Genomic DNA, 21,766 nt, shown 5'->3' on the forward strand with positions numbered 1-21,766 from the left:
AAGACGTCTGAAGGGTCATGTGAAAATTGGGCTGAGAAAAATATAAACATGTATGTTCATATTGATCATTGATAAGCTGAAGTACCGATTATAGATCAGATTCACACAAACCATCAGCATTACAGTTTATTAAATTCAGAAAAAAAACATGCAGTTTAAAGTTTATATTTGTATTCAGTCTGATCAATAACTAATCAAGCATACCTGTTTGATCTTTTCAGAATAAAAGTCTTCCTCTGGTGCTCAGAGAACAAAGACTTCACAAAGTAAAAAAGAAAATGTAGTGTAGAAAAAAAAACTGAAGTTTGACAATCTAAAAAAAAAAAAAGAAACTCAGGTTTTTCTGCGATGCTCCTCAGATCAGCTGATCACAGCTCGTCTTCCTTCGTCACTGAAAGGAAATGACATCATCAGGTTTATTACCAGGTCAATAAAGTGGAGTTCTCGTTTTAGAAATAGAGATTCATTCGTGAGTATTGGTTAATTTTTACTATAGTTTCTAATTAGAAGCAGGTGTGTCTTTGTCCCCTCACAGCAGATGACTGCCCCTCCCTGAGCCTGGTTCTGCTGCAGGTTTCTTCCTGTTAAAGGGGCTCATATGGGGGCATTTTGACTGTTGGGTTTTCTCTGTATTATTGTAGGGTCTTTACCTACAATACAGTGTGAGGGCCAGTCAAGCACCTTGAGGCAACTGTTGTGAGTTGGCGCTATATAAATAAAATTCAATTGAACTGAAGTTTGTGTTGAGTTTCTAAACATGTTATTTAATTTATACATACGCTGCTCAGAAACATTACAGGAACTGAAATCACATCAGATCTCAGTGGAAAACCTCCTGCTGGATATCTGCACTGATATGGACTGGGTGGTGTGTGAGGAATCGAAGGATGCTACATCGTTTGATGGAAATGAGAAGGATCAACCTACAAAGGCTGAACTCATACCCTGAAAATCAAAGTGATCAATGGTGCAGCAGGCTGGAACAACAACAGCAGTCCTCAGTAGTTTGTGTGGCCCCCACATGCGTGTTTACCATGTCTGACAACATCAGGGCTCCTGATGAGATGATGGATGGTGTCCTGGAGGATCTCCTCCCAGATCTGGATCATCACTGAGCTCCTGGACAGTCTGAGGTGTGACCTGCAGCATCAGATGGACTCAAACATGATGTCCCAGAGGTGTTCTGTTGGATTTAGGTCAGGTCAGTGTGGGGGCCACTCAGTGGTATCAGTGCCTTCATCCTCCAGGAACTTCCTGCATACTCTCACAACATGAGGCACCAGGAGGAACCCAGGGCCCACTGCACCAGCGTGGGGTCTGACAGGTCCAAGGACTTCATCCTGATACCTGATGGCAGTCAGGGTGCCGTTGCCTGTAGAGGTCTGTGTGTCCCTCCATGGATGTGCCTCCCAGACCATCACTGACCCACCACCAAACATGCTGAACGATGTTACAGGCAGCATAACGTTCTCCACGGCTTCTCCACACCCTTTCAGGTCTGTCACATGTGCTCAGGGTGAACCTGCTCTCATCTTAAGGACCTTCTCCGACCCTGTCCAGCTCTCCTAGAGTACCTGCCTGTCTCCTGGAGTCTCCTCCATGCTCTGAGACTGTGCTGGGGGACACAGCAAAGCTTCTGCCAATGGCACGTATTGATGAGCCCTCCTGGAGGAGTTGGACTACCTGTGCAGCCTCTGTAGGGTCCAGGTATGACCTCATACTACCAGCAGTGACACTGACCCTAGCCAAATGCACAACTAGTGAAAACCAGAAAAGATGAGGAGGGGAAAATGTGAGTGTCCTCCACCTGTGAAACCATTCCTGTTTGGGGGGGGTCTCATTGTTGCCCCTCTAGTGCACCTGTTGGTAATCTCATGAACACCCCCCCCCCCCCCCCCCCGATACTTACTGACCTCATCAATATCACAGAGGTTTAATTATCTTGATGCTGAACTCTGATTAAAAAGAGTTTCTTTATTTTCTTTTGTTGAGCAGTGTATATGTTTAAAAGATTACCCAAGAAGCAAATATAAAAATAAATTGTTTTAATCACAAAATGATTTCATGGGTAGAAAAAAAGTTTCTCCCAGACTCAGCTGACTATGGTGGATTTATTATTATCAAAATGAATTAAACAAGCAGATGCTAAATGACAGGAAAAATGAAAAAAAGGTGTCCAACTTTTATGAAAATTGACATTTTCTGTTCAGGATGAAAACACTGTAGTTCAGTTCAGTCTGAAGGTTATCTGTAGCAGCAGCTCACAGTTAATTTATGACCTGAAACTTTAGCTAAACGAAGGAGTCAGGCTGTACCTCACAACTGAAGAAGCAAGTATGTGAGGAATATTCCTGCTTTTCCTGCATTCTTTTGGATTTAAAAAAAAAAAGTGTTAGCTCCTTTTTTAAGTAGATACTTCTCCAAAGTGCACTTTTCCTGAGAGAAGCATCATTTTAGCATCATTGTTCCAACACTTTGAACAAGTGCAGCAGACAGAGGGAGAGGAGTGCTACAGGAAAGAGGCACTGAGAGGAGGAAGAGGAGATCATCGGGGAGAGGGGAAGAAGACAGCAGCAGGTATGTGTGGACACATTAAATGTAGTACTATTCATATAAAACCATGCTAGGCTCCAGCTGCCTTATTATTCATTTCATGTCAGATACTTTAAAGTGTTTGGTGAAGCTGTACTCATTGAGGTGCTCTTCATTTAGAGAACTCATTCCTGTATGACATGCTGTCTGATTACTGAAGAAAGAGAAACAAAACCTGTTCAGCAGAACCACACAGTCGCGCCCAGGGCTCTGGAACTGGGTCTGGAAATGCCTGGAATCAACTCCAGATCTTTTATCTGCTTACTTTGTCACAGAATAACAAAGGAACAGGCCCCACCTGATACAATCTTGATAATGTCCCTGCAGGTGTTTTATTTTAAATCTTAAAGGCTTCAGTAAACGGCTGCCCAAAACCTTTATGACTTTAGGACTGTTTCCCAGACGTGGATCAAGTCTTGTTCTTGGACTGGAAACTTTTTTCTTCATTGAACTGTTTTTAGTCTAGGAAGAAGCTTAATCCACATTTGGGAAACTGAAAACATCTGGATCTGATGGTGGTGTTAAAAGTTTAGAAAAGGCTTAGGTAAATCCTGATCCTACGTGCTCCTGAGTCCAAGATCAGTGATGTCACTGCGTGTGATGTCGCTGTAGGTGTTACCTTTCCTGACAGTGATGTCATCAATTGATTCAACCACATGAATTGCTCCAACGGCTGAAGCTTCTCCTTTGGCATTCATGGCGTGACACTCATATGATCCTTCTTCTTCTTTGGTCAGAGGCGAGATCTGAAACATAAACACCAAGGCCCATTTTAATTGGTCCGTCAGAATGCTGCAGTAGTGACATCATGTGTAAACTCAGTGTTTACTGACCAGCACCCAGCCGGTCACTTCGTGTTTCTCCGGTCCTCCTCGAGTCTGGATTGCCAGATTGTCACGGTCTCCGGGAAGAAGCTCCATCTTCTTCCCACTGAGGACCTGAAAGAAGAGACCCATCATCATCATCATCCTCATCCCGACCTTAGAAATTTGACTCCAACCCCTTATTGATTCTGTGACCCGGTGTCTTCTAACCCCTCTGGTCTTTAAATGGGGTTCTCACTCAGACACATTGAGTGGAGCGACACGCTGGGACTTCAGTGGCGGGACCGTACCTGTGATCATTGGCCATCCTGCTTCACCACAGCTCTGATCTGCTCAGATCTTAGTGAAACCCTGTGTGTTTGTTCTCTTCAAACAGGCTGCAACTCATCATGCCGATAGAAACACCTGAGCACACCTGAGCCTGCAGGTAATGTACTGAACAACCCATCAGCCTGTCAGAATATTTTTCTGAAGTCAGAAAAATAAGCAAAGCCCAGGAGCATTACTATTAGCTCTGAATGATTTGGCTGGAACAGCTGCAAATAAATCCTTACAATTCTAATAACAACAACACTAATAATAATAATAATAATATGTTGGGGACACAGGCCGAGGAGGAGGAGGAGGAACAGCAATCTTTATCTTTAGCTCATTAAGCCAGAGTTTTGATTTAAAGGCCTGACTCTAAGCCTCGTGCACCCTAACTGGAAAACACAAACAGTTTTGTTGATTATCGTCCTCTGACTCAGAGCTTCTGTCAGACTTTCAACTGATTTAGTGCTCATTTCAGATAAATGATATTATTATGGTGGGTGATTTTAACATCCATGCTGAAAACAAAGCATCAACATTTAAACGATTATTAGACTCAGTTGGTTTTAGACATAGAAACGGAACATTTAAGTTTTCCCTGAAAGAGAGCTGTAACTGAGTTTAAGGATATAATTCCTCCCCTATTTTGCTCTTCAGTGCCATGAATGCCTAAACTCTGCTCCCACAGAGTGTCTTGTTAATAGTGTTACATCCTCACTGCATACAAATCTGGATATGGAGGCTCCTCTGAAAATGAAGGCAACCAATCAGAGAGGTTGGGTTTAATTTACAAATACACACCTTGACTCAGATCACTTGTGGCCTGGAAAACTAGTTACTCTGTTGACTCCTTGAGCTGTCAGCAGCAACAACTTAATGAATATAAGTTTTTACTAATAAAATGTGTCTGTTGGAGGTTTCTTCCTGTTAAAAGGGAGCTCTTTGTCCCCACTGTGACCAAGTGCTGCTCCCACAGGGTGGTCTGGTTGTTGGGCTTTTCCCTCTAATCCGTAGGCTCAGTTCCTTACAGTGTAAACCACTTTGAGGCAGCTGTTGTTGTGAACTGATGCTGTATAAATAAAGGTGAGATGAATTTACCAGATGACGTTAGCTGCTGTTCAGAGAAAGATATGAATGAGGATCATTTCCTGCGTTATGTTTATAGGTGGAGAATTTTCATTCTTTCTACTGGCAGCAGCAGGAAACAGGAAGTCAGCAGGGAAGCCAGCAGGAAATGGGGGGGTGAACAGGGAGTCTGCACCTCCGAGGAGTCACGCCAGAACTTTGAGTGTTTATTTTCATGGAGGAAAAACCCACATTTTAAGCTGCCTCACAAGGTGCTGTGTGATGAGACACACTCACCTTCTTCCAGGTCAGGACAGGTGTGGGCACACCCACCACCTCACAGCTCAGGTACACCTGAGAGCCACTCACATTGTACACTTCACCTGGAGGAGTAACAATGAGCGGAGCTGCAGACAGAGAGAGAAAAGATGAAACAGGCCCAGACAGAAAGTCCTCAGTGAACTCACAGGAATTCAGTTTGCTCTGAGCATGCTCAGTGAGGCTTTTCGTGTAGAAAGGAATGTGATGTTTTCATTTGGATGGAGGATTATCAGAGACATCAGCCTGTGACTGACGGACCGCCTCACAGTCCACTGAACCAACATTACGTCAAAGGATTAAAATGAATCTTGTCACCCTGAACTTTGTCAGTAGGTTATTTTTCAGACTGTGTGAAGCCTGAAAGTCACAACTCAGGGCAAGAGACCCATTTTTCATGCTGAAGGGTTCAGAGAAGGACAAATAAAATGCTGAAGGTTATAAGGACATCACTGATACCCTGACCTGTGACCTCACCTGTGTGTCAGTCTCACCTGAAGCGCAGCGACCTTTGTTCTGCATGTTAATGGGTTCTTTGGCCTCAGTCTGGGCTCTCAGGCTGGCAGTCTTCAGTGCACAGCTGTTCCTGTAGGTCACACCATCCGTCCCGCAGACCTCATACTTGCTCTTGCAGACACAGAGTCCCATCTTGTTCTTCTTGTTCTCGCTGCTTCTCACGCACTCCAGACCAGAGCCGCAGCGGCGAGCTGCAGCCCGGCGGCCTCCACACAGCTCACCTTCTGCAGCAGCGCAGACGGTGCAGCATCCACAGGAGTCCAGCAGAGAGCTGGCAGCACAGCCCTCCACCGGGAGAGGAGCACACTGAGCCAGGTCACAGGGTCCACAACCCGCAGGGGCAGAGAACTGGACCGAGAGGACCGGGAGGATCAGAGAGAGGAGGCAGAAAGACTTCATGTCTGAGCCGAGAGCAGGTCTGAGTCCTGAGTCAGTCTGAAACCATCTGAGAATGAGGGGCTGAAACTGAGCAGCTCTGAGTGCAAGACTCCGCCTCCACCCAGAGCTGATCCCAGCCTCAGCCCAGAAACACAGCGCAGTACAGTATTGGTGTATAACTGCATACCTGTGCTGTATCCTGTATTACAGTATGTTACAGTACTTCCACTCTATAACTACAGAATCAGACAGCTGAAGCTTCATTCATGTTTCAGACACACACAGATATCAAAACAGGAAAAATCTGATCGATCTGATCAATCAAACAGCTGCTCTGATTGGTCCCACCGTTGACGGGGTGCTGAACTATTTCAGTTTACTGAAATTTCTGCAGCTGAGTGTCTGTGGGAAACAAACAGGCAGTTGTAGGTCATGTGTTGACTTCCTGTTATTGTTCGGACATCAACACAGAGGCTGAGAGTTTGAGTTTAATGAAGCACAAGTTCAGAGTCTGAGGGTCAATTTGTTTATTTGTGATCGAACAGACAAACACAAGTCTGACAAAAAATGTCTGAGGCGATCACATGATCGGAGGCGTTCAGTTTCTTAATATTAAATCAAAGATCAGAAGAGGAACATCAAAGGTCCTCACAGGAAGTTGGATCATCAGATGGTTCCAGTCAGTCAATAAATATTAAAACTCCTGAATGAACCAGTCTGCTGTCATCAGCTTGTTCACAGCAGACATTTGCAGCTGCATCAGCTGATGACACGCTCATTTGTAGTATCTGGCGATGAAGGCGGACAGCAGGTCTCTGTACGGAGACGCCGAGCGAGGCGTCGGCAGCCGAAGGAGTCGGTGGACTGAAGGAGAGCGAAGGAGGAGGTTGTGGCTGAATCCCACCAGACTGGAAGCAAACCAGTACAGAGCCATTGACTGGGAGGAGAGACACAGGAACATCTTTTCAAAATAAAACACCTTAAGCAGTTTAACATACAAGAATGTTCTTTCAAAATAAAACCCTAAACAGAAGATGGTGACCTGGCAGGAATGCGAGCGCGACTCAACACGTTTGAACGTTGATCGATTGGACAGATCTGAACACGAAACATTCCTCACTTGGAGTCGAGCTCACCTGTGTCTGAGCCAGGTGTACCAACATTTCATGGACGGAGGAGAGGTGGAAAACATTCTCTTTCTTTCTCTTTCTTAGCCTGTCAACTCTGGCACAGGTATGTGTATAGGAAAAATAACATGAATAAATAAATAAAAGGACAAAGATTAACTAGAGGAGCCTATAGAGAATCTATAGAGAATCTATAGTCTCCTCTTGAAAGAGCAAATATGTCTGGCACAACAGAGCCTTCAGATCACAATTCTGCTCACAATATCTGTCAGACATGACCCGACCCATTCAGAGTGAGCCATACCTGTTCCATAATCATGTTTCACCTGTAACATATCAGCCAATTAGAGCTCAGATCAGGCTCAGAGAGGGTGGGGCTGTGACACTCATGGTCAACTGACATAAAGGATGAAGATTTCCTGCTATTCAGCAACACTGAATAATTTTCATCTCATTCAACCAGTTCAGTACCCCTTCATCACCTGTGCACCTTCATCACCTGTACTGTGTCAATGAGTGAGACCCTCGCTCTGCACATCTTCATGCTGAATCCTGATAAAAGATGACAGGAATCTATAATCTGTGGTCACAGATCAAACTCTGATTTCCTGTTGACAACTGAATGGGGCGTGTAGCCACTTCGATCTGGTCTCAGAGCTCAGGTAGAGAAAAGTGCACCTTGAACTCACAGAGGGGACCGTGGCAGCGATGGGGATCATAAGCAGAGAAAATCCTCTGATGGCGTTCAGCACCAGCCGCTGGGTTTGAGATGCTGAGACTCTCTGCAAAGAAAATACCTGAAAAAGAATAGAACAGGAAGTTTAGACTGATGACTTCACAGGTCAGGTCATTACATACTTGCTGACAAACTGACCTCCACGATCAGCAGGTTGGTGAGTCCCAGACAGACAGGTAGGATCCAGGTGGAGTCTGGTATGGTGAGGTCAGGAAACCACAGAGCACCTCCTGTTGCTAGCTCCCCCTGCAGGTCTGCCGGAAACACAGCGGTCACGTTACTGGACCAGAACTGATCCAGACCCAGTTTCAGTCCTGGATTAAGGCTGCTACAAATTGAATCCTGGACTAGGCAAAAGTTAGCTTATCTTACGGTACTGTGCAAAAGTCTTGAGCCAACCCTCATTTCTTTATACTTTGCAGGAAAATTAGAAAAAGGTGCAGAAAGTTATTGACACATGCAAACATAGATGGAAATACAGCATATAAGACAAAAACACGTCTAACAGTGTTAAAAGTTGGTTTATTTGGTGTGACCTCCTTTATCCTGAACCCTCTGAGGCAGCTCCCTCTAAGTTCTTTGAGCAGTCTTCAGGAACAGTTCTCCAGGCTCCTTGAAGGACATTCAAAGCTCTTCTTTGAATGCCAGGATGATCCCACCCTGCTTCAGTAATGCTGAGGTCTGGGCTCTAGGGAGGCCGATCCATGGCTGATGGTGTTTTTACTGCACTGCAGTGTGTTTGGGATCATTGTCATGCTGACCTGCTCTGTACCAAAACCTTCAAATGTGGATCCATCCCTCCATCAGACCTGTTCCACTGATGTTCAGTCCAGTTCTGGTGTAATGTGGCAGACCTCAGCCTGACCTCCCTTTTTCCCTTCCTTAAGAAAGGCTTCCTGACAGCCGCCCTTCCACTCAGACCATCTCTGATGAGGCTTCAGTGAACAGCAGATGGATCAGCTGAAGGTCCAGATGCAGCTCTCAGGTCCCGTGTCAGGTCTTTGCTGGATTTCTTCCTGTTTCTTAAGGACGTGACTTTCAGATCCTGATCATCTGCTGTAGAGAGTTTTTTAGGCTTCTTCTTCTGTCCTCCATGTGTCCAGTTTCCTCAGATTTTCTAAGGACTCACAGCACAACATGCTGAGATATACTAAGTTTGCAGCTAACAGCTCTTTTTCTGCTGACAGAGTTATCTTTGGCATTTTTCATACATTCAGAAATGGGAACAAATGATGTGTTTCTGTGACAGGCTGCTAATAACAAAGAGCCTAAAGATACAGTTTAAACTGGTTCTTTGCTAAGTTGTCTTTTATGTGTAGACAACACTGGTTCATCCCTGAGTTAGGAGCGTTTTTATGCTTGAATGATTCACAGGTCAGAGGTCAGAGGCTAACAAACAAAAACGTTCCTCTGAAAATGGTCGGCTACAAGGACTCAACTGAAAATGAGAGGAAAAGCAGCTGATGTCCAAAGAAGAACTTTGAAAGATCTTCACAGAGCTGGAGAACTGTTGCTCAAGAGCACTTCAGAACATTACAACAAAGTCTGTCTCCCCGGAAGCAAAATATGCTTCCCTTAGGCAGTATTATTAGAAAGCACTGCATCAATTTTTGTTGTTATGCAGATGATACTCAGCTTTACCTATCAATGAAGCCAGATGACGCACATCAATTAGTTAAACTGCAGGAATGTCTTAAAGACATTAAGGCCTGGATGACCTCTAATTTCCTGCTTCTAAATTCAGATCAAACTGAAATTCTTGTTCTCGGCCCCACAAATCTTAGAAACATGGTGTCTAACCAGATACTTACTCTGAATGCCATTACTTTGGCCTCCAGTAACACTGTGAGAAATCTTGGAGTCATTTTTGACCAGGATATGTCCTTCAATGCACATATTAAACAAATATGTAGGACCGCTTTTTTGCATTTGTGCAATATTTCTAAAATTAGAAACATCCTTTCTCAGAGTGATGCTGAAAAGCTAATTCATGCATTTATTACTTCTAGGCTGGACTATTGTAATTCATTATTATCAGGCTGTCCTAAAAGCTCCCTGAAAAGCCTTCAGCTGATCCAAAATGCTGCAGCTAGAGTACTGACAGGGACTAGAAAGAGAGAGCAGATTTCTCCCATATTGGCTTCTCTTCATTGGCTCCCTGTTAAATCTAGAATAGAATATAAAATCCTTCTCCTCACCTACAAGGTCTTGAATAATCAGGCCCCATCTTATCTCAAAGACCTCATAGTCCCATATCACCCCAATAGAGCACTTCGCTCTCAGACTGCTGGCTTACTTGTGGTTCCTAGGATACTTAAGAGTAGAATGGGAGGCAGAGCCTTCAGCTTTCAGGCCCCTCTTCTGTGGAACCAGCTCCCAGCTTGGATTCAGGAGACAGACACCCTCTCTATTTTTAAGATTAGGCTCAAAACTTTCCTTTTTGATCAAGCTTATAGTTAGGCTGGATCAGGTGACCCTGAACCATCCCTTAGTTATGCTGCTATAGGTCTAGGCCGCTGGGGGGGGTTCCCATAATGCACTGTTTCTTTTCATTCAGCTTATTTACTTTGTTTATACTCCACTCTGCATTTAATCATTAGTTATTATTAATCTCTGTCTCTCTCCCCCCTCACAGCCGATGACCCCCCCTCCCTGAGCCTGGTTCTGCTGGAGGTTTCTTCCTGTTAAAGGGAGTTTTTCCTTCCCACTGTCACCAAGTGCTGCTCATAGGGGGTCGTTTTGACTGTTGGGTTTTCTCTGTATTATTGTAGGGTCTTTACCCACAATACAAATGGTAAATGGTAAATGGACTAGTTCTTATATAGCACTTTTCTACTCAGATATGAGCACTCAAAGCGCTTACACAACACGTTTTACATTTACCCATGCACTCCCATTCATACAAGCACTTCCATGATTAATTAATTAAGCTAAGTGCTTTAATTATCTAACATTCACTCACATTCATACTCCGACGGAACGGTCGGAGAGCAACTTGGGGTTAAGTATCTTGCCCAAGGATACATTGGCATGCAGCCTGCAGTAGCCAGGAATTGAACCACTGACCTTCCAATCAGTAGGTGACCTGCTCTACCTACTGAGCTACAGCCACCCCACACAAAGCGCCTTCAGGGGACTGTTTGTTGTGATTTGGAGCTATATGAATTGAATTGAATTGAAAATATACAGAAATGAGGAGTGGCTCAAGATTTTTGCACAGTACTGTATATGGTCTTTTGTTGTCTTATCTTATTGTCTTGGGTTGGGTTATAGACCGGGATCAGGTAATGTGATGTGGTCCAGGTTCTTACCAGATTGATCCAGGCTGAGATTTCGGAGGGCCAGAGAGAGACTGATCCAGAGCGGCAGCTGAACCCAGACCAGCAGACTGGCTTTGAAGGGATGACAGTTATCCCTGACGTAGAGCTGAGAAACGATCCGCCGCAGGTTCTTCTTGAACTGGAACCTAGAAGGGGGACAGGCTGATGTTCTAACTGGGTTCTAGTTAAGCCTCCTTAGAATGTTTTATCTCTGAGGGTTCTTCTTTTGTGTGTTTGTTGTCAGTTTGTTTGTTGCATCTCACCGGCTCTGTCTCTCTGTCCAGCCTCTCTCTTTCGTGCGAACTGAAACTTCATAATGGAGCCTCTTGGCCAGCTTGGAGATTTCCACCTGGAGTGCCTCCACCTGCACATCACCTGGAGGTTATTATGGTTAGACTAGGGGGGTGGGTTTACCATGATTACTACTGAGTGTTTTCCATTGCAGAAAATCCTGTTTCAGGTGTAGCTCACACCTTTGCTCTGACCTGTAGGAACTCTTTCAGGGTGTAAGTACCTTCTCTTCTTCTGATTGGTTAAGCTCAGGACAAAGCAGCAGCCTCTCAGAGGCTGGACACAGTCTCTTTTGAGCTGCAGTGTGTTCCTCCCAAACACAAAGAGGCCAAAAAATTTAAAGGCAATTAAAAGTCAATGTGTCGGCTGAGAGTTTGGTAAATAAAGGAAACAGATCAGGAAGTTGTTACTGTAAATGTTCCTGCAGTGGAAAACAGCTCAGAGTCTCAGAGGCTTTTTTTTAGCTCAATTTAAAAGAACATGTGGAGGAGGAAGAGGAGGACAGAAGTCATGGGAGAGGAGGAGGAGGAAGAGATGTTTGGATTCTTGAAATATTTCTTCCCCCTGAGGACGGACTACAGTCTGAGGTCAGATCCACAGACGTGGGAGCACTGCGTTCTGTTTTTAAAACCAGAAAGACGGATGACAGGCGGCAAAAACATCACGAGACTCTCATCAAATTCTGATCTGAGATCACGCGATCGATATGTTGGACGTCTCTGTGTACACTGACCGACTTTTCTCAGCTTACTATACATCTCTACTATAAGCCACATTTAAGCATACTTTCATGCAGTGCTTCAAGCAGACCACTGTCTGGGACCAGGCTGTACTGAAGTGTAGAGAATGAGGTACTGCTCTTCATGTGCTCCACAGCCAACTTATTACCTAATGACCACGTCTTTGTACTCAGCAAAGGCGTGGACCCCTGAGGGAACCCACACAGGAAAAACATGCAAACTCCACACATGAAGAACCAGCTGGGGTTTGAACCAGCAACCTTCTCACTGTGAGGTGACTCTGCTAACCACTACAATGACATCAGACAGGCAACCGGGAGATGAAGCCCCACCCTACTGACCTTGGAGATAATGACCAGCTGGTAGGCAGCGAGCGGCAGGGTGATGAGCGTCCTCACTGACAGTGTCGCCACGCCGATGCTCAGCCACCATGGAAACCCACTCACCTGCTGTACGCTCACCAGGAGCTGTTCACACAGGTGAACCGGTGCTGAGTCCGACAGGCTGCCGTACCATCCACCCGCAGCATCGCCACCACTCACACTTGACAAGACCCGCACACCTAACAGATGGGTGCCCCCTCCTGGTCTACGAAGGTAGAGGGCAGCAGGGCAGGTGAGGACAGATGGAGGTGACTTCCTGAGGATCAGAGCTGAACAGAGTCCTCGTACAGGAAGCCTGAGGGTCCTCACGGACCCACCCGCACTCAACATGGCGACCCGCACAGTCCTGAAAAGACGACACAGACAGGCAATTAGAGTCCTGAAAATATCATCTGACCGAGTGGAGAACCAGCACGGCACAAAATGTGAATACTTCGGCTGGAACACTGAGGGGGCACGAGCCTTCTGTCCTCCTATCAGGAGATTATTTACAGATTATCATAAATATCAGATTATTTACAGATTAGAGAATAAAAATGTTCACTGGTGGAAATCCAGTTTGAATGCAGCATCCTCAAACAGTGAAAGAACAAAATCACCGTAGCTGAGCTGCAACAGCCAATCAATCGATCAATCAATCAGACTAGCGGAACAAACAAGGCAAAAGTCTAACATGTTGCTGTGTAACTGCCTAGGTTAGCCCTAGGGTCAGGGTTAACCCTGACCTTGCTGATGAGGCTCCTCAGAGCTAAAGAAACATTTTCAGGATTTCACACGTGGACGTCCTACGTTTAAATCTGTGATTCTTAGTGGTTTCTCATTGGTGCAGCCTGAACCGTGGCCGACCTTTGAACCCTGAGAATTCATGATATTTAAATGTGGATTAAAGCTGAAAACTAACAGTCACACCTGACTGTGATCAGGTTATTTTCCTGTCACAGTTTGTGTGGAGAAGAAGAAGAACGAACTTCCTGTTTGTGTTTTTTAAATAATCTTTATTGACATTAATATGTGCAACAGTGTACGCACTGTTACATTTCAGGTGTAAATAACAACCATTCCTCAGACTGAACAATGCAAGGGACAAAGTATCAAAGTCATGCACATAAATAGAGTACCAGTCAAAAGTTTGGACACACTCAGAGTGTGTCTGGTACTGCAAGGGAAATAAATCACTGAATAGAACCAAGCTGGATGCATCAAATGAACTGAGAGTCATTTTAGGGCTTGAGTTACACTCAAAACCACAACACAAATCCTGTTCCAGCCAGTGTTTGAAAAACCACACTGAGGACAGTAATTCCTATTATTAATAACTGATTCTGGCCATTTCAGTTTCAAAACACATTCATAATATTAAAATCAGTCGCATTAATGTCGCCCTCCTCACAGATTTTAACTATATCAGCTTTCCTTAAGTACTGACATCTGTTCCTCCATATAAATTTTAAATTGACATGATTTATTGTTTTCATCATTTTTGTGGATTTGGGCAGAGAGGAGGCTAATTTTTCTGATATTTGAGACATTTTTAGTCAGTTATTGTTCCATCTTTAGATATAAATATTTTACCTCGGTCCGACCATTAAATTATAGGCTGTTTGCAGGGTAACTGTTAATATTTCACATTTATTTAAGTTCAGCTGTAAAACTCTCCAGCTAACAAAATTAGATTTTCATCTTTAGGAAATACAGTTGTGTCATCGTCTACTGACTGATTTATACTTGCCTGTCATTACATGTAACCCTTCAATGTTTTTGATCTAAAAGGATCTCATTTCTGCCACCGTTATAAACAGCAGTGGTAAGCTGCTGCATCTTTGATCTACAGAGCTGTTTATTTATACAAAATTTCAACTGTATCTATAAATTTATTACCAAACCAAAGTGCTTCAGCGTTTTCAAAATAAAAGGATGCTCAGCTGAGTCGAATGCTTTATAAAACAAAAGCTCATTTTAGTCTGACACGAGTCTGACTGCGTCTCTGATGATGAAATACCTTCCTTCAATCTAGCAGCAGAGAATAAACTATAATCAGTCTATAGCATCCTGATCAAAGTGACTGATCCGGGTTTCACAGCTGACATTCTGCAAACACTCCTCTGAGGCTTTAAATACATTTATCACCTCGATCCAAAGGAACTGACAGAGGTTACCAGTGAGCCCACCTGATTTATTGAAAGCCGTCTTCATTATACCTGCATCAGTTCGTCGGTTTTCAGGATTCACGCAGCTTCTTAAAAGTTTCATGAGTGCGGTGGACGTTCTTCTTAATTTGATCGAAACAGATGTCAGATTAATCGGCAGAATGAGTAAAATAAAAACACTAATTTCTTTAATAATCCCATTTATCATTAAACAGTTGATTGAATTCCTGTCTGCTCTTCTCCTGACTGTTAGAGGATTTTTCCCCCCGTGTGATCTTATAAAAGCACCTCGAGCTCTTTTCTCCAACTTAACCTGCAGCTGCATGAACATTTCCTTTCGTTTATTTCTGAGAAAACTGCTTTCAGATTCTCTTTCTTTTCCATTAATGTCTTTACAAAGAAATGTTGAATTCCCTAAATTTAAACTTCCTGTTTGCGTTTTTTCAGCTTCCTGTAAGAAGGAAATTCCGTTCAGGTGTTCCTCAGGTAACTGAAAATCAGCTTTGTTATTGCAGCTGAGGTAAATATACTAATAATTCAATGTTTTTACCTGCACATGCAAATGTGTTACTGCGGTCTAATGTCCTTGAACAGCGTCATTATCTTTAACATACCTGTATGACGTCAGCTGTTAGGTACTCTGTCCCTGGATCCCAGAAGAGAAACAAATCATTCAAATTCGGACTTTATTTTTGTTTTTTCGTTTCTGTTCTTTCACCTTACAGGTGCCATCCACACGCTGCACTGCGTCCCACTGTTATGACATCACACTGTTTACCACCTTGTGTCGGATGAATATGACGTCACTCGGGAAGCTATAGAAAAAAAATTTCATTTATTAAAAAAATAAACACGATCACTGAATCATCAGTTTATATGAACACGAACCTATTTTCTCGCTGCAAACAAAAAGCTCACAGAATCCGTTCAAAACCAGCTGAATCTGTTTAAATAACCGGCATTCACACCTTTTATTTTGAAAGATCAGAGCGGAAACGGATAGTTCCGTTTCCTCCGTCAGGCTGCAGTCATGGCCGAGTACGGCCACACCGGGCTCTTTACTGCTCTGCTCCTCTTCACAGCGCTCACGCTCCGAGACATTTATCTCGGAAGATCGAGCACGCAGGGTGGACACCAACCGCCCGACGACCCGGCCGTCTTGCCGAACACGGAACCCGGGAAGCCCGCCAAGGCGCTGCTGTACAGCAGCCCTGTGCTGCGGTTCCAGTACTGGTGAGTTAGCACAGAGGCTAACGGCGCGTCAGAGTTAAAGAGCTGAAGACAGCGTAGAGAGAATGGGTTGAATCCGCCGACCTCATAGGCAGGCTCAGTTTGTGCCTACCGTCATATTGAATTTACTCAGATTTGATTGGATGATCAGGTTCAGGTTGGTTTTCTGCCGATTGGCTGTCGGTGCTTCTGATCAGCTTATTGACCACCGTCACAATATTAGGATCAGTAAAACTGGTAGTCAGTTGCCGCTCGTCACACATGGTTGATGTTGGTCATATGACTTAACCTGACAGGTGTGCTTCTCTCAGTATCTCCTGAGGCTACAGTAAAGTCTTCCAGGAGTACTCTCAGGCCATCAGCCAGGTGTACCCGGACATCCACATCCAGGGAGAAAACTACCCCCCCACCCCCTTCAGCAGGTGAGCTGTTCCTACTGCAAGCTCTGCCCCTACCCTCTACTGCTGTCTGTAACCTCGCTCCTCCCCCCTCAGGTGTGTGGCTCAGCTGATCTCATATTTGAAGCTTCTCTCCATCCTGCTGATCATCAGTGGTCAGAACCCCTTCCTCCTCCTCGGCCTCCACACCCCGCTGGCCTGGACCTGGAGTCAGAACAACAAGGTACCTCCCATTCACTGATGGGTGGGCGGAGCACGTGGGTGTGAACTTTAAATCTGTGACATGCGGGGCAAGGCTCTGTCTGTGCTGTGATTGGCTGATCCCTTAGTGGCTTAATATTGGTGCAGCCTGAGCCACGGCTGACCTTTGAACCTTCAGAATTCAAAATAAGGCTCCTCCCACGCTCCTATTTCAGCTGCTAATGATGAATTAAATAAACCAATAGAATTTATTTCCAGATGCCATGATCATTAAAGTGATCATGTGATCACACTGCTGTCAGCCGTGGTGCTGTTACCATGGTAACAGGCACTGTGCTTGTGTTGCAGATCTTCTCTTGCCTCATGGCCTTCTTCCTCTGTAACATGATGGAGACTCACTTCCTGTCCACCGGCGCCTTTGAGGTCACACTGAATGGTGAGTTCTGACTGGGCCAGAGTGCTGTGACATCATTGTACATGTGATGCGGCATTAATAACAGTACTCAGATTACTGTAGTACTTCAATAGGCTCATATCACTCTCATATCACAGTACTGTAATAAGTAATCTGATTACTGCTGTTTATCTCAGTCATCAGAAGCAGAACTGAGCCTCTCTGATTAGTTCCCTCTGACCTCACTTCCTGCTGTAATGCTGCATGATCCAGTTTGTTCTAATGTGCGAAAGTACTTTGTTACCTTCAGATTACAGGGTTTCTGCGAGGTAGTAAAAGGTAACAAACAGAATTTGACTTGGTAGTAAATTTTTCATCATACATGTTACATAATACATGTTAATTAGAATAAATCGTTTGACCCTGCGACAGTCTGGCGAGCTGTACAGGGTGTACCCTGCCTCTTGCCCTATGTTTGCTGGGATAGGCTCCAGCCCCCACCCTGAACAGGGTAAGTGGAAGAGGACAGTCAAAACAACCCCCTATGAGCAGCACTTGGTGACAGTGGGAAGGAAAAACTCCCTTTAACAGGAAGAAACCTCCAGCAGAACCAGGCTCAGGGAGGGGCAGTCATCTGCGGGGGGGGGGGGGGGGGGGGGGGTTAATAATAATTAATGATTAAATACAGAGTGGGGTATAAACAAAGTAAAAAGAGGTGAATGAAAAGTAGAGCTGCAACTATTCCTCGAGTAACTTGAATAATTCAATGATAAAAAATCCTCGACACAAATTTGTTGCTTCGATGCTTCTTTTAAACTCTGCAGCTCAGGTGTCTCCAGGTAAGCTGAGCGTTTAACCACATTAGCAGTATTAAAGTTCTTTGTCGCTGCCAAAGATTTCCATCATTTAGAAAAACAAATGACCCTTTAGCACCAAGTGGATCATTGCTACCTTCACTGCTCTCTACACCCCTGCGTGCACGTGCGTGTTGTGCGTGTTGTGTGTGTGTGTGTGTGTGTGTGTGTGTGTGTGTGTGTGTGTTGTGCACGCCGTGCTGAATGGATTGCTACCACTAGTGGTGGACGATACCGGGAATTGTGGTATTGATCCGATACCAAGTAAATGCAGGGCCAGTATCGCTGATATACCGATACCAATACTTTTTCATATTTAAGCTTCATAGATCCAAAGGATCCAAAAGACCTAGGATAGAATTTCGCCAAACATTGTACGTGACAACAAAATACTTTATTATCACAATCAACATTTTTGTTTAGAAACAATGTAACAGTAACAAAACAAAGTTTGCCTTAACATTAGGAAAATAAATCTTTTTTTTGAGGTAGAAAAGGAGAAACCACAATACAAAAATAAAATAATTCTCCCCTCACTGACTGGACATCTTTTCTAGTTTCTTCTTTCTTTGTTCTTTGTTTTTCAACAAAAACACTGATAACACAACAGCAGCAGCTGTTTTTTGTGCAGTCTGTCTGCACACAGGGAAAGAGGCGGAGCCGTTACTGAGACGGTGAGCTCAGGTGGAGTGAAAGGAGACATTTTTCTAACGTTCAAAGCAGCAGCGCTTGTTCCTGTAACCACCTTAAAACCTTTACTGGGAAACAGCTGGAGGTCCTTCATCAACCACCTGATCAGCAACATGAAGAAAAGACAACTTTGTAGCTGCTCCATCCACCTTGTTTGTTTCACACAGGGAAAAACTGCAGTACAGAAGTTAAGATATGCAGATGAACTGTTAATACATAAAAAGTATTTCTTAGCCAATTTAATCAATGGAATATTTGATAAAATACTTGATTACTAAAGTAATTGAGAGTTGCTACCCTAATGAAAAGAAACACTCAGTGCATCATGGGACCCCCCCCCCCCCCCCCCCCCCAGCAGCCTAGGCCTATAGCACCATAACTAAGGGAGGGTTCAGGGTCACGCTGAAACAGGATGTTTCTAATTTTAGAAATATTGCACAAATGCAAATAAAATCAGTCCTACATATTTGTTTAATATGTGCATTGAAGGACATATCCTGGTCAAAAATGATTTCTCACAGTGTTACTGGAGGCCAAAGTAATGCCATCCAGAGTAAGTATCTGGTTAGACACCATGTTTCTAAGATTTGTGGGGCCGAGTACAAGAACTGCAGTTTTATCTGAATTTAGAAGCAGGAAATTAGAGGTCATCCAGGCCTTAATGTCTTTAAGACATTCCTGCAGTTTAACTAATTGATGTGCATCATCTGGCTTCATTGATAGGTAAAGCTGAGTATCATCTGCATAACAATGAAAATTGATGCAGTGCTTTCTAATAATACTGCCTAAAGGAAGCATGTATAATGTAAATAGAATTGGTCCTAGCACAGAACCCTGTGGAACTCCATAATTAACCTTAGTGTGTGAAGAAGACTCCCCATTTACATGAACAAATTGGAGTCTATTAGATAAATATGACTCAAACCACTGCAGTGCAGTACCTTTAATACCTATAGTATGCTCTAATCTCTTTAATAAAATGTTATGGTCAACAGTATCAAAGCTGCACTGAGGTCCAACAGGACAAGAACAGAGATGAGTCCACTGTCAGAGGCTCTAAGAAGATCATTTGTAACCTTCACTAATGCTGTTTCTGTACTGTGATGAATTCTGAAACCTGACTGAAACTCTTCAAATAAACCGTTCCTCTGCAGATGATCAGTTAGCTGTTTTACAACTACTCTTTCAAGAGTCTTTGAGAGAAAAGGAAGGTTGGAGATTGGCCTATAATTAGCTAAGACAGCTGGGTCAGTGATGGCTTTTTAAGTAGAGGTTTAATTACAGCCACCTTGAAGGTCTGTGGTACATAGCCAACTAATAAAGACTGATTGATCATTTTTAAGATTGAAGCATCAATAATTGGAAAGACTTCTTTGAACAGTCTAGTAGGAATGGGATCTAACAAACATGTTGCTGGTTTGGAGGAAGTAACTATTGAAGTTAACTCTGAAAGATCAACTGGAGCAAAAGAGTCTAAACAAATACCAGCAGTGCTGAAAGCAGCCGAACATGAAGATCAATCTTTGAGATGGTTATGAATAATTTTTTCTCTAATGTCTAAAATTTTATTTGTAAAGAAATCCATGAAGTCACTACTAGTTAACGTGAAAGGAATACTCGGCTCTACAGAGCTCTGACTCTTTGTCAGCCTGGCTACAGTGCTGAAAACAAACCTGGGGTTGTTCTTATTTTCTTCAATTAATGATAAGTAGTAAGATGTCCTAGCTTTACGGAGGGCTTTTTTATAGAGCAACAAAGGTAAGATGTGCATTTTTTTTTGTCCTGGATATTATAGTTTAAAACACAGTGGGCATTAAACCTGTGTCTGTGGTACCTTTTCCTAAACAGGAGGAGGTAAGAGGTCATTTTTTTAGGACTAGTCAAAGGTTTCCTTGTACAGATCAGGCAGTGACAATGCGGTCATCCACTCTGACCTCACTTCCTGGTGTAACACTGTCTGTTGTCCCCTCAGATGTTCCCCTGTGGTCGAAGCTTCAGTCTGGTTACGTCCCAAACATCCAAGAAATGTTTCAGATACTCGATAACCACCTGAAGATGAACCAGGTGGATCACACAACCTTCACCTCCACTTAGAGCTGCAAGTGAACACACACAGGTAAACACAGGTGCCCTGAACATGGTGACAGACTCACATAAAGTTTGTGTCAATGTGAAATCAAGGATAGGACAATACCGGTGAGGAATAGACAGGAAAGAGAAGTGAGATCAATACAGGTGAGATACCTGAAACACTTGAAGAAAACATGTGAGATGGTGTCACCTGTCTGTTCTCAGCTGTGTTGTATTCAGGTCTCTCTCTTGTTACCTGTGCTGTATTCAGGTGCTCCAGCTTGTGAGGCATTCTCCCGATGGCGTTCATGAAGGGCGGGCCTTAAAACAGACTCTGTGGGGCCCGGCTGGATGTTCCTCGCCAAGAATTGGGTGCCTCCTCTGCACCAGGTCACCTTCAGCACTACAATACCCAAAATGCACTGCTTGTAGCTCTGTGCTAATTAGCTTGTAGACAGGAAGTGGATTTGTGGCAGTAAGCTGTTTAAAGTAAAGCTTTTATTATGAAAATAAAGTCTTTAGGTCCATGTTTCCTGTCTTGTTTGTGGCTCCACCTGTCTGCAGATCATTATCAGAAACACTCTCCACCAATGTGCCCTCTAATTTTTTATGTGTATGTGCATACACAAAAGCTCCCTGAGCACACTGAGGACGACTGTGAGCAATGTCAGATGTGCACACTGTGGCCACACACCAGTATTACAGCTGTTATAAACCAGGCCCATAGGAAGTTACATGGCTTATTAAAAGAGTCAGATTACAGCAGTTCCATTAGTTTGCTTTTAATATTAGTGATTTGGCCCACTTAGAATGGAAAAAAAAACTTGTCATCCATGAGATGTGAGATGTGTATTATGTTATATGTGAGGGTCGTGCTCTGGAAGAAATGAGACATTGCATCTTTCAGGCATAACTTTTTGTTCACATTAAAACATTCACATTTTTGCACAATGGAATGTGTGCTGTAGCCAGAGGTGGGAAGTAACGAAGTACAAATACTTCGTTACTGTACTTAAGTAGATTTTTCAGGTATCTGTACTTTACTTGAGTATTTATTTTTCTGAGTACTTTTTACTTTTACTCCCTACATTTTTACACAAGTATCTGTACTTTCTACTTCTTACATTTTCAAACAGACTCGTTACTTTTTAACACGTCAGGGAGAAGTTTGCATTTCCGG

General features: G+C 43.7%; 3 protein-coding genes across 4 annotated transcripts; 1 reads left to right on the forward strand and 2 right to left on the reverse strand.

Annotated features, from left to right (window-relative positions):
- Positions 1 to 111: 111 nt before the first annotated feature.
- On the reverse strand, positions 112 to 6,086 carry igfbp7 (insulin-like growth factor binding protein 7). Its single transcript, XM_030739442.1, has 5 exons — positions 5,606 to 6,086; positions 5,091 to 5,200; positions 3,426 to 3,530; positions 3,212 to 3,338; positions 112 to 391 (listed from the first exon to the last, which is right to left on the reverse strand). The coding sequence occupies exons 1-5, from the start codon at positions 6,024 to 6,026 to the stop codon at positions 369 to 371; spliced, it is 786 nt and encodes a 261-aa protein (XP_030595302.1). The 5' UTR covers positions 6,027 to 6,086; the 3' UTR covers positions 112 to 368.
- Positions 6,087 to 6,517: 431 nt separating this feature from the next.
- On the reverse strand, positions 6,518 to 15,859 carry cox18 (cytochrome c oxidase assembly factor COX18). Its single transcript, XM_030739612.1, has 8 exons — positions 15,718 to 15,859; positions 15,364 to 15,564; positions 12,561 to 12,948; positions 11,452 to 11,552; positions 11,180 to 11,334; positions 8,007 to 8,122; positions 7,822 to 7,929; positions 6,518 to 6,942 (listed from the first exon to the last, which is right to left on the reverse strand). Exons 3-8 carry the CDS (start codon positions 12,930 to 12,932, stop codon positions 6,781 to 6,783), a joined length of 1,014 nt encoding a protein of 337 aa, XP_030595472.1. The 5' UTR covers positions 12,933 to 12,948; positions 15,364 to 15,564; positions 15,718 to 15,859; the 3' UTR covers positions 6,518 to 6,780.
- selenot2 (selenoprotein T, 2) lies at positions 15,745 to 21,115 on the forward strand. 2 transcript variants are annotated; one of them, XM_030739613.1, is made up of 6 exons: positions 15,745 to 15,982; positions 16,276 to 16,401; positions 16,474 to 16,600; positions 16,927 to 17,014; positions 20,489 to 20,632; positions 20,858 to 21,115. In XM_030739613.1, exons 1-5 carry the CDS (start codon positions 15,780 to 15,782, stop codon positions 20,608 to 20,610), a joined length of 666 nt encoding a protein of 221 aa, XP_030595473.1. In that variant the 5' UTR covers positions 15,745 to 15,779; the 3' UTR covers positions 20,611 to 20,632; positions 20,858 to 21,115. The 2 variants fall into 2 exon arrangements, with proteins under 2 accessions (XP_030595473.1, XP_030595474.1); XM_030739614.1 differs by having other exon boundaries at positions 16,291 to 16,401.
- The last annotated feature ends 651 nt before the right edge of the window (positions 21,116 to 21,766 follow it).

Source organism: Archocentrus centrarchus, chromosome 10, assembly GCF_007364275.1.
Source record: "Archocentrus centrarchus isolate MPI-CPG fArcCen1 chromosome 10, fArcCen1, whole genome shotgun sequence".
In the NCBI taxonomy this organism is placed as follows: Eukaryota; Metazoa; Chordata; class Actinopteri; order Cichliformes; family Cichlidae; genus Archocentrus; species Archocentrus centrarchus.

Excerpts from the sequence above, each read along its gene's own strand:
- igfbp7 (XM_030739442.1), bottom strand. The coding sequence starts at position 6,026 with ATGAAGTCTTTCTGCCTCCTCTCTCTGATCCTCCCGGTCCTCTCGGTC. Across the intron at positions 3,531-5,090 it reads CTGTCCTGACCTGGAAGAAG|GTCCTCAGTGGGAAGAAGAT; the intron begins GTGAGTGTGTCT and ends CTCTTCTTTCAG. Across the intron at positions 3,339-3,425 it reads AAGTGACCGGCTGGGTGCTG|ATCTCGCCTCTGACCAAAGA; the intron begins GTCAGTAAACAC and ends TTTATGTTTCAG.
- cox18 (XM_030739612.1), bottom strand. The coding sequence starts at position 12,932 with ATGTTGAGTGCGGGTGGGTCCGTGAGGACCCTCAGGCTTCCTGTACGA. Across the intron at positions 7,930-8,006 it reads CCAACCTGCTGATCGTGGAG|GTATTTTCTTTGCAGAGAGT; the intron begins GTCAGTTTGTCA and ends ATTCTTTTTCAG. Across the intron at positions 6,943-7,821 it reads TCGCTGCCACGGTCCCCTCT|TCAATGGCTCTGTACTGGTT; the intron begins GTGAGTTCAAGG and ends CTCTCCTCCCAG.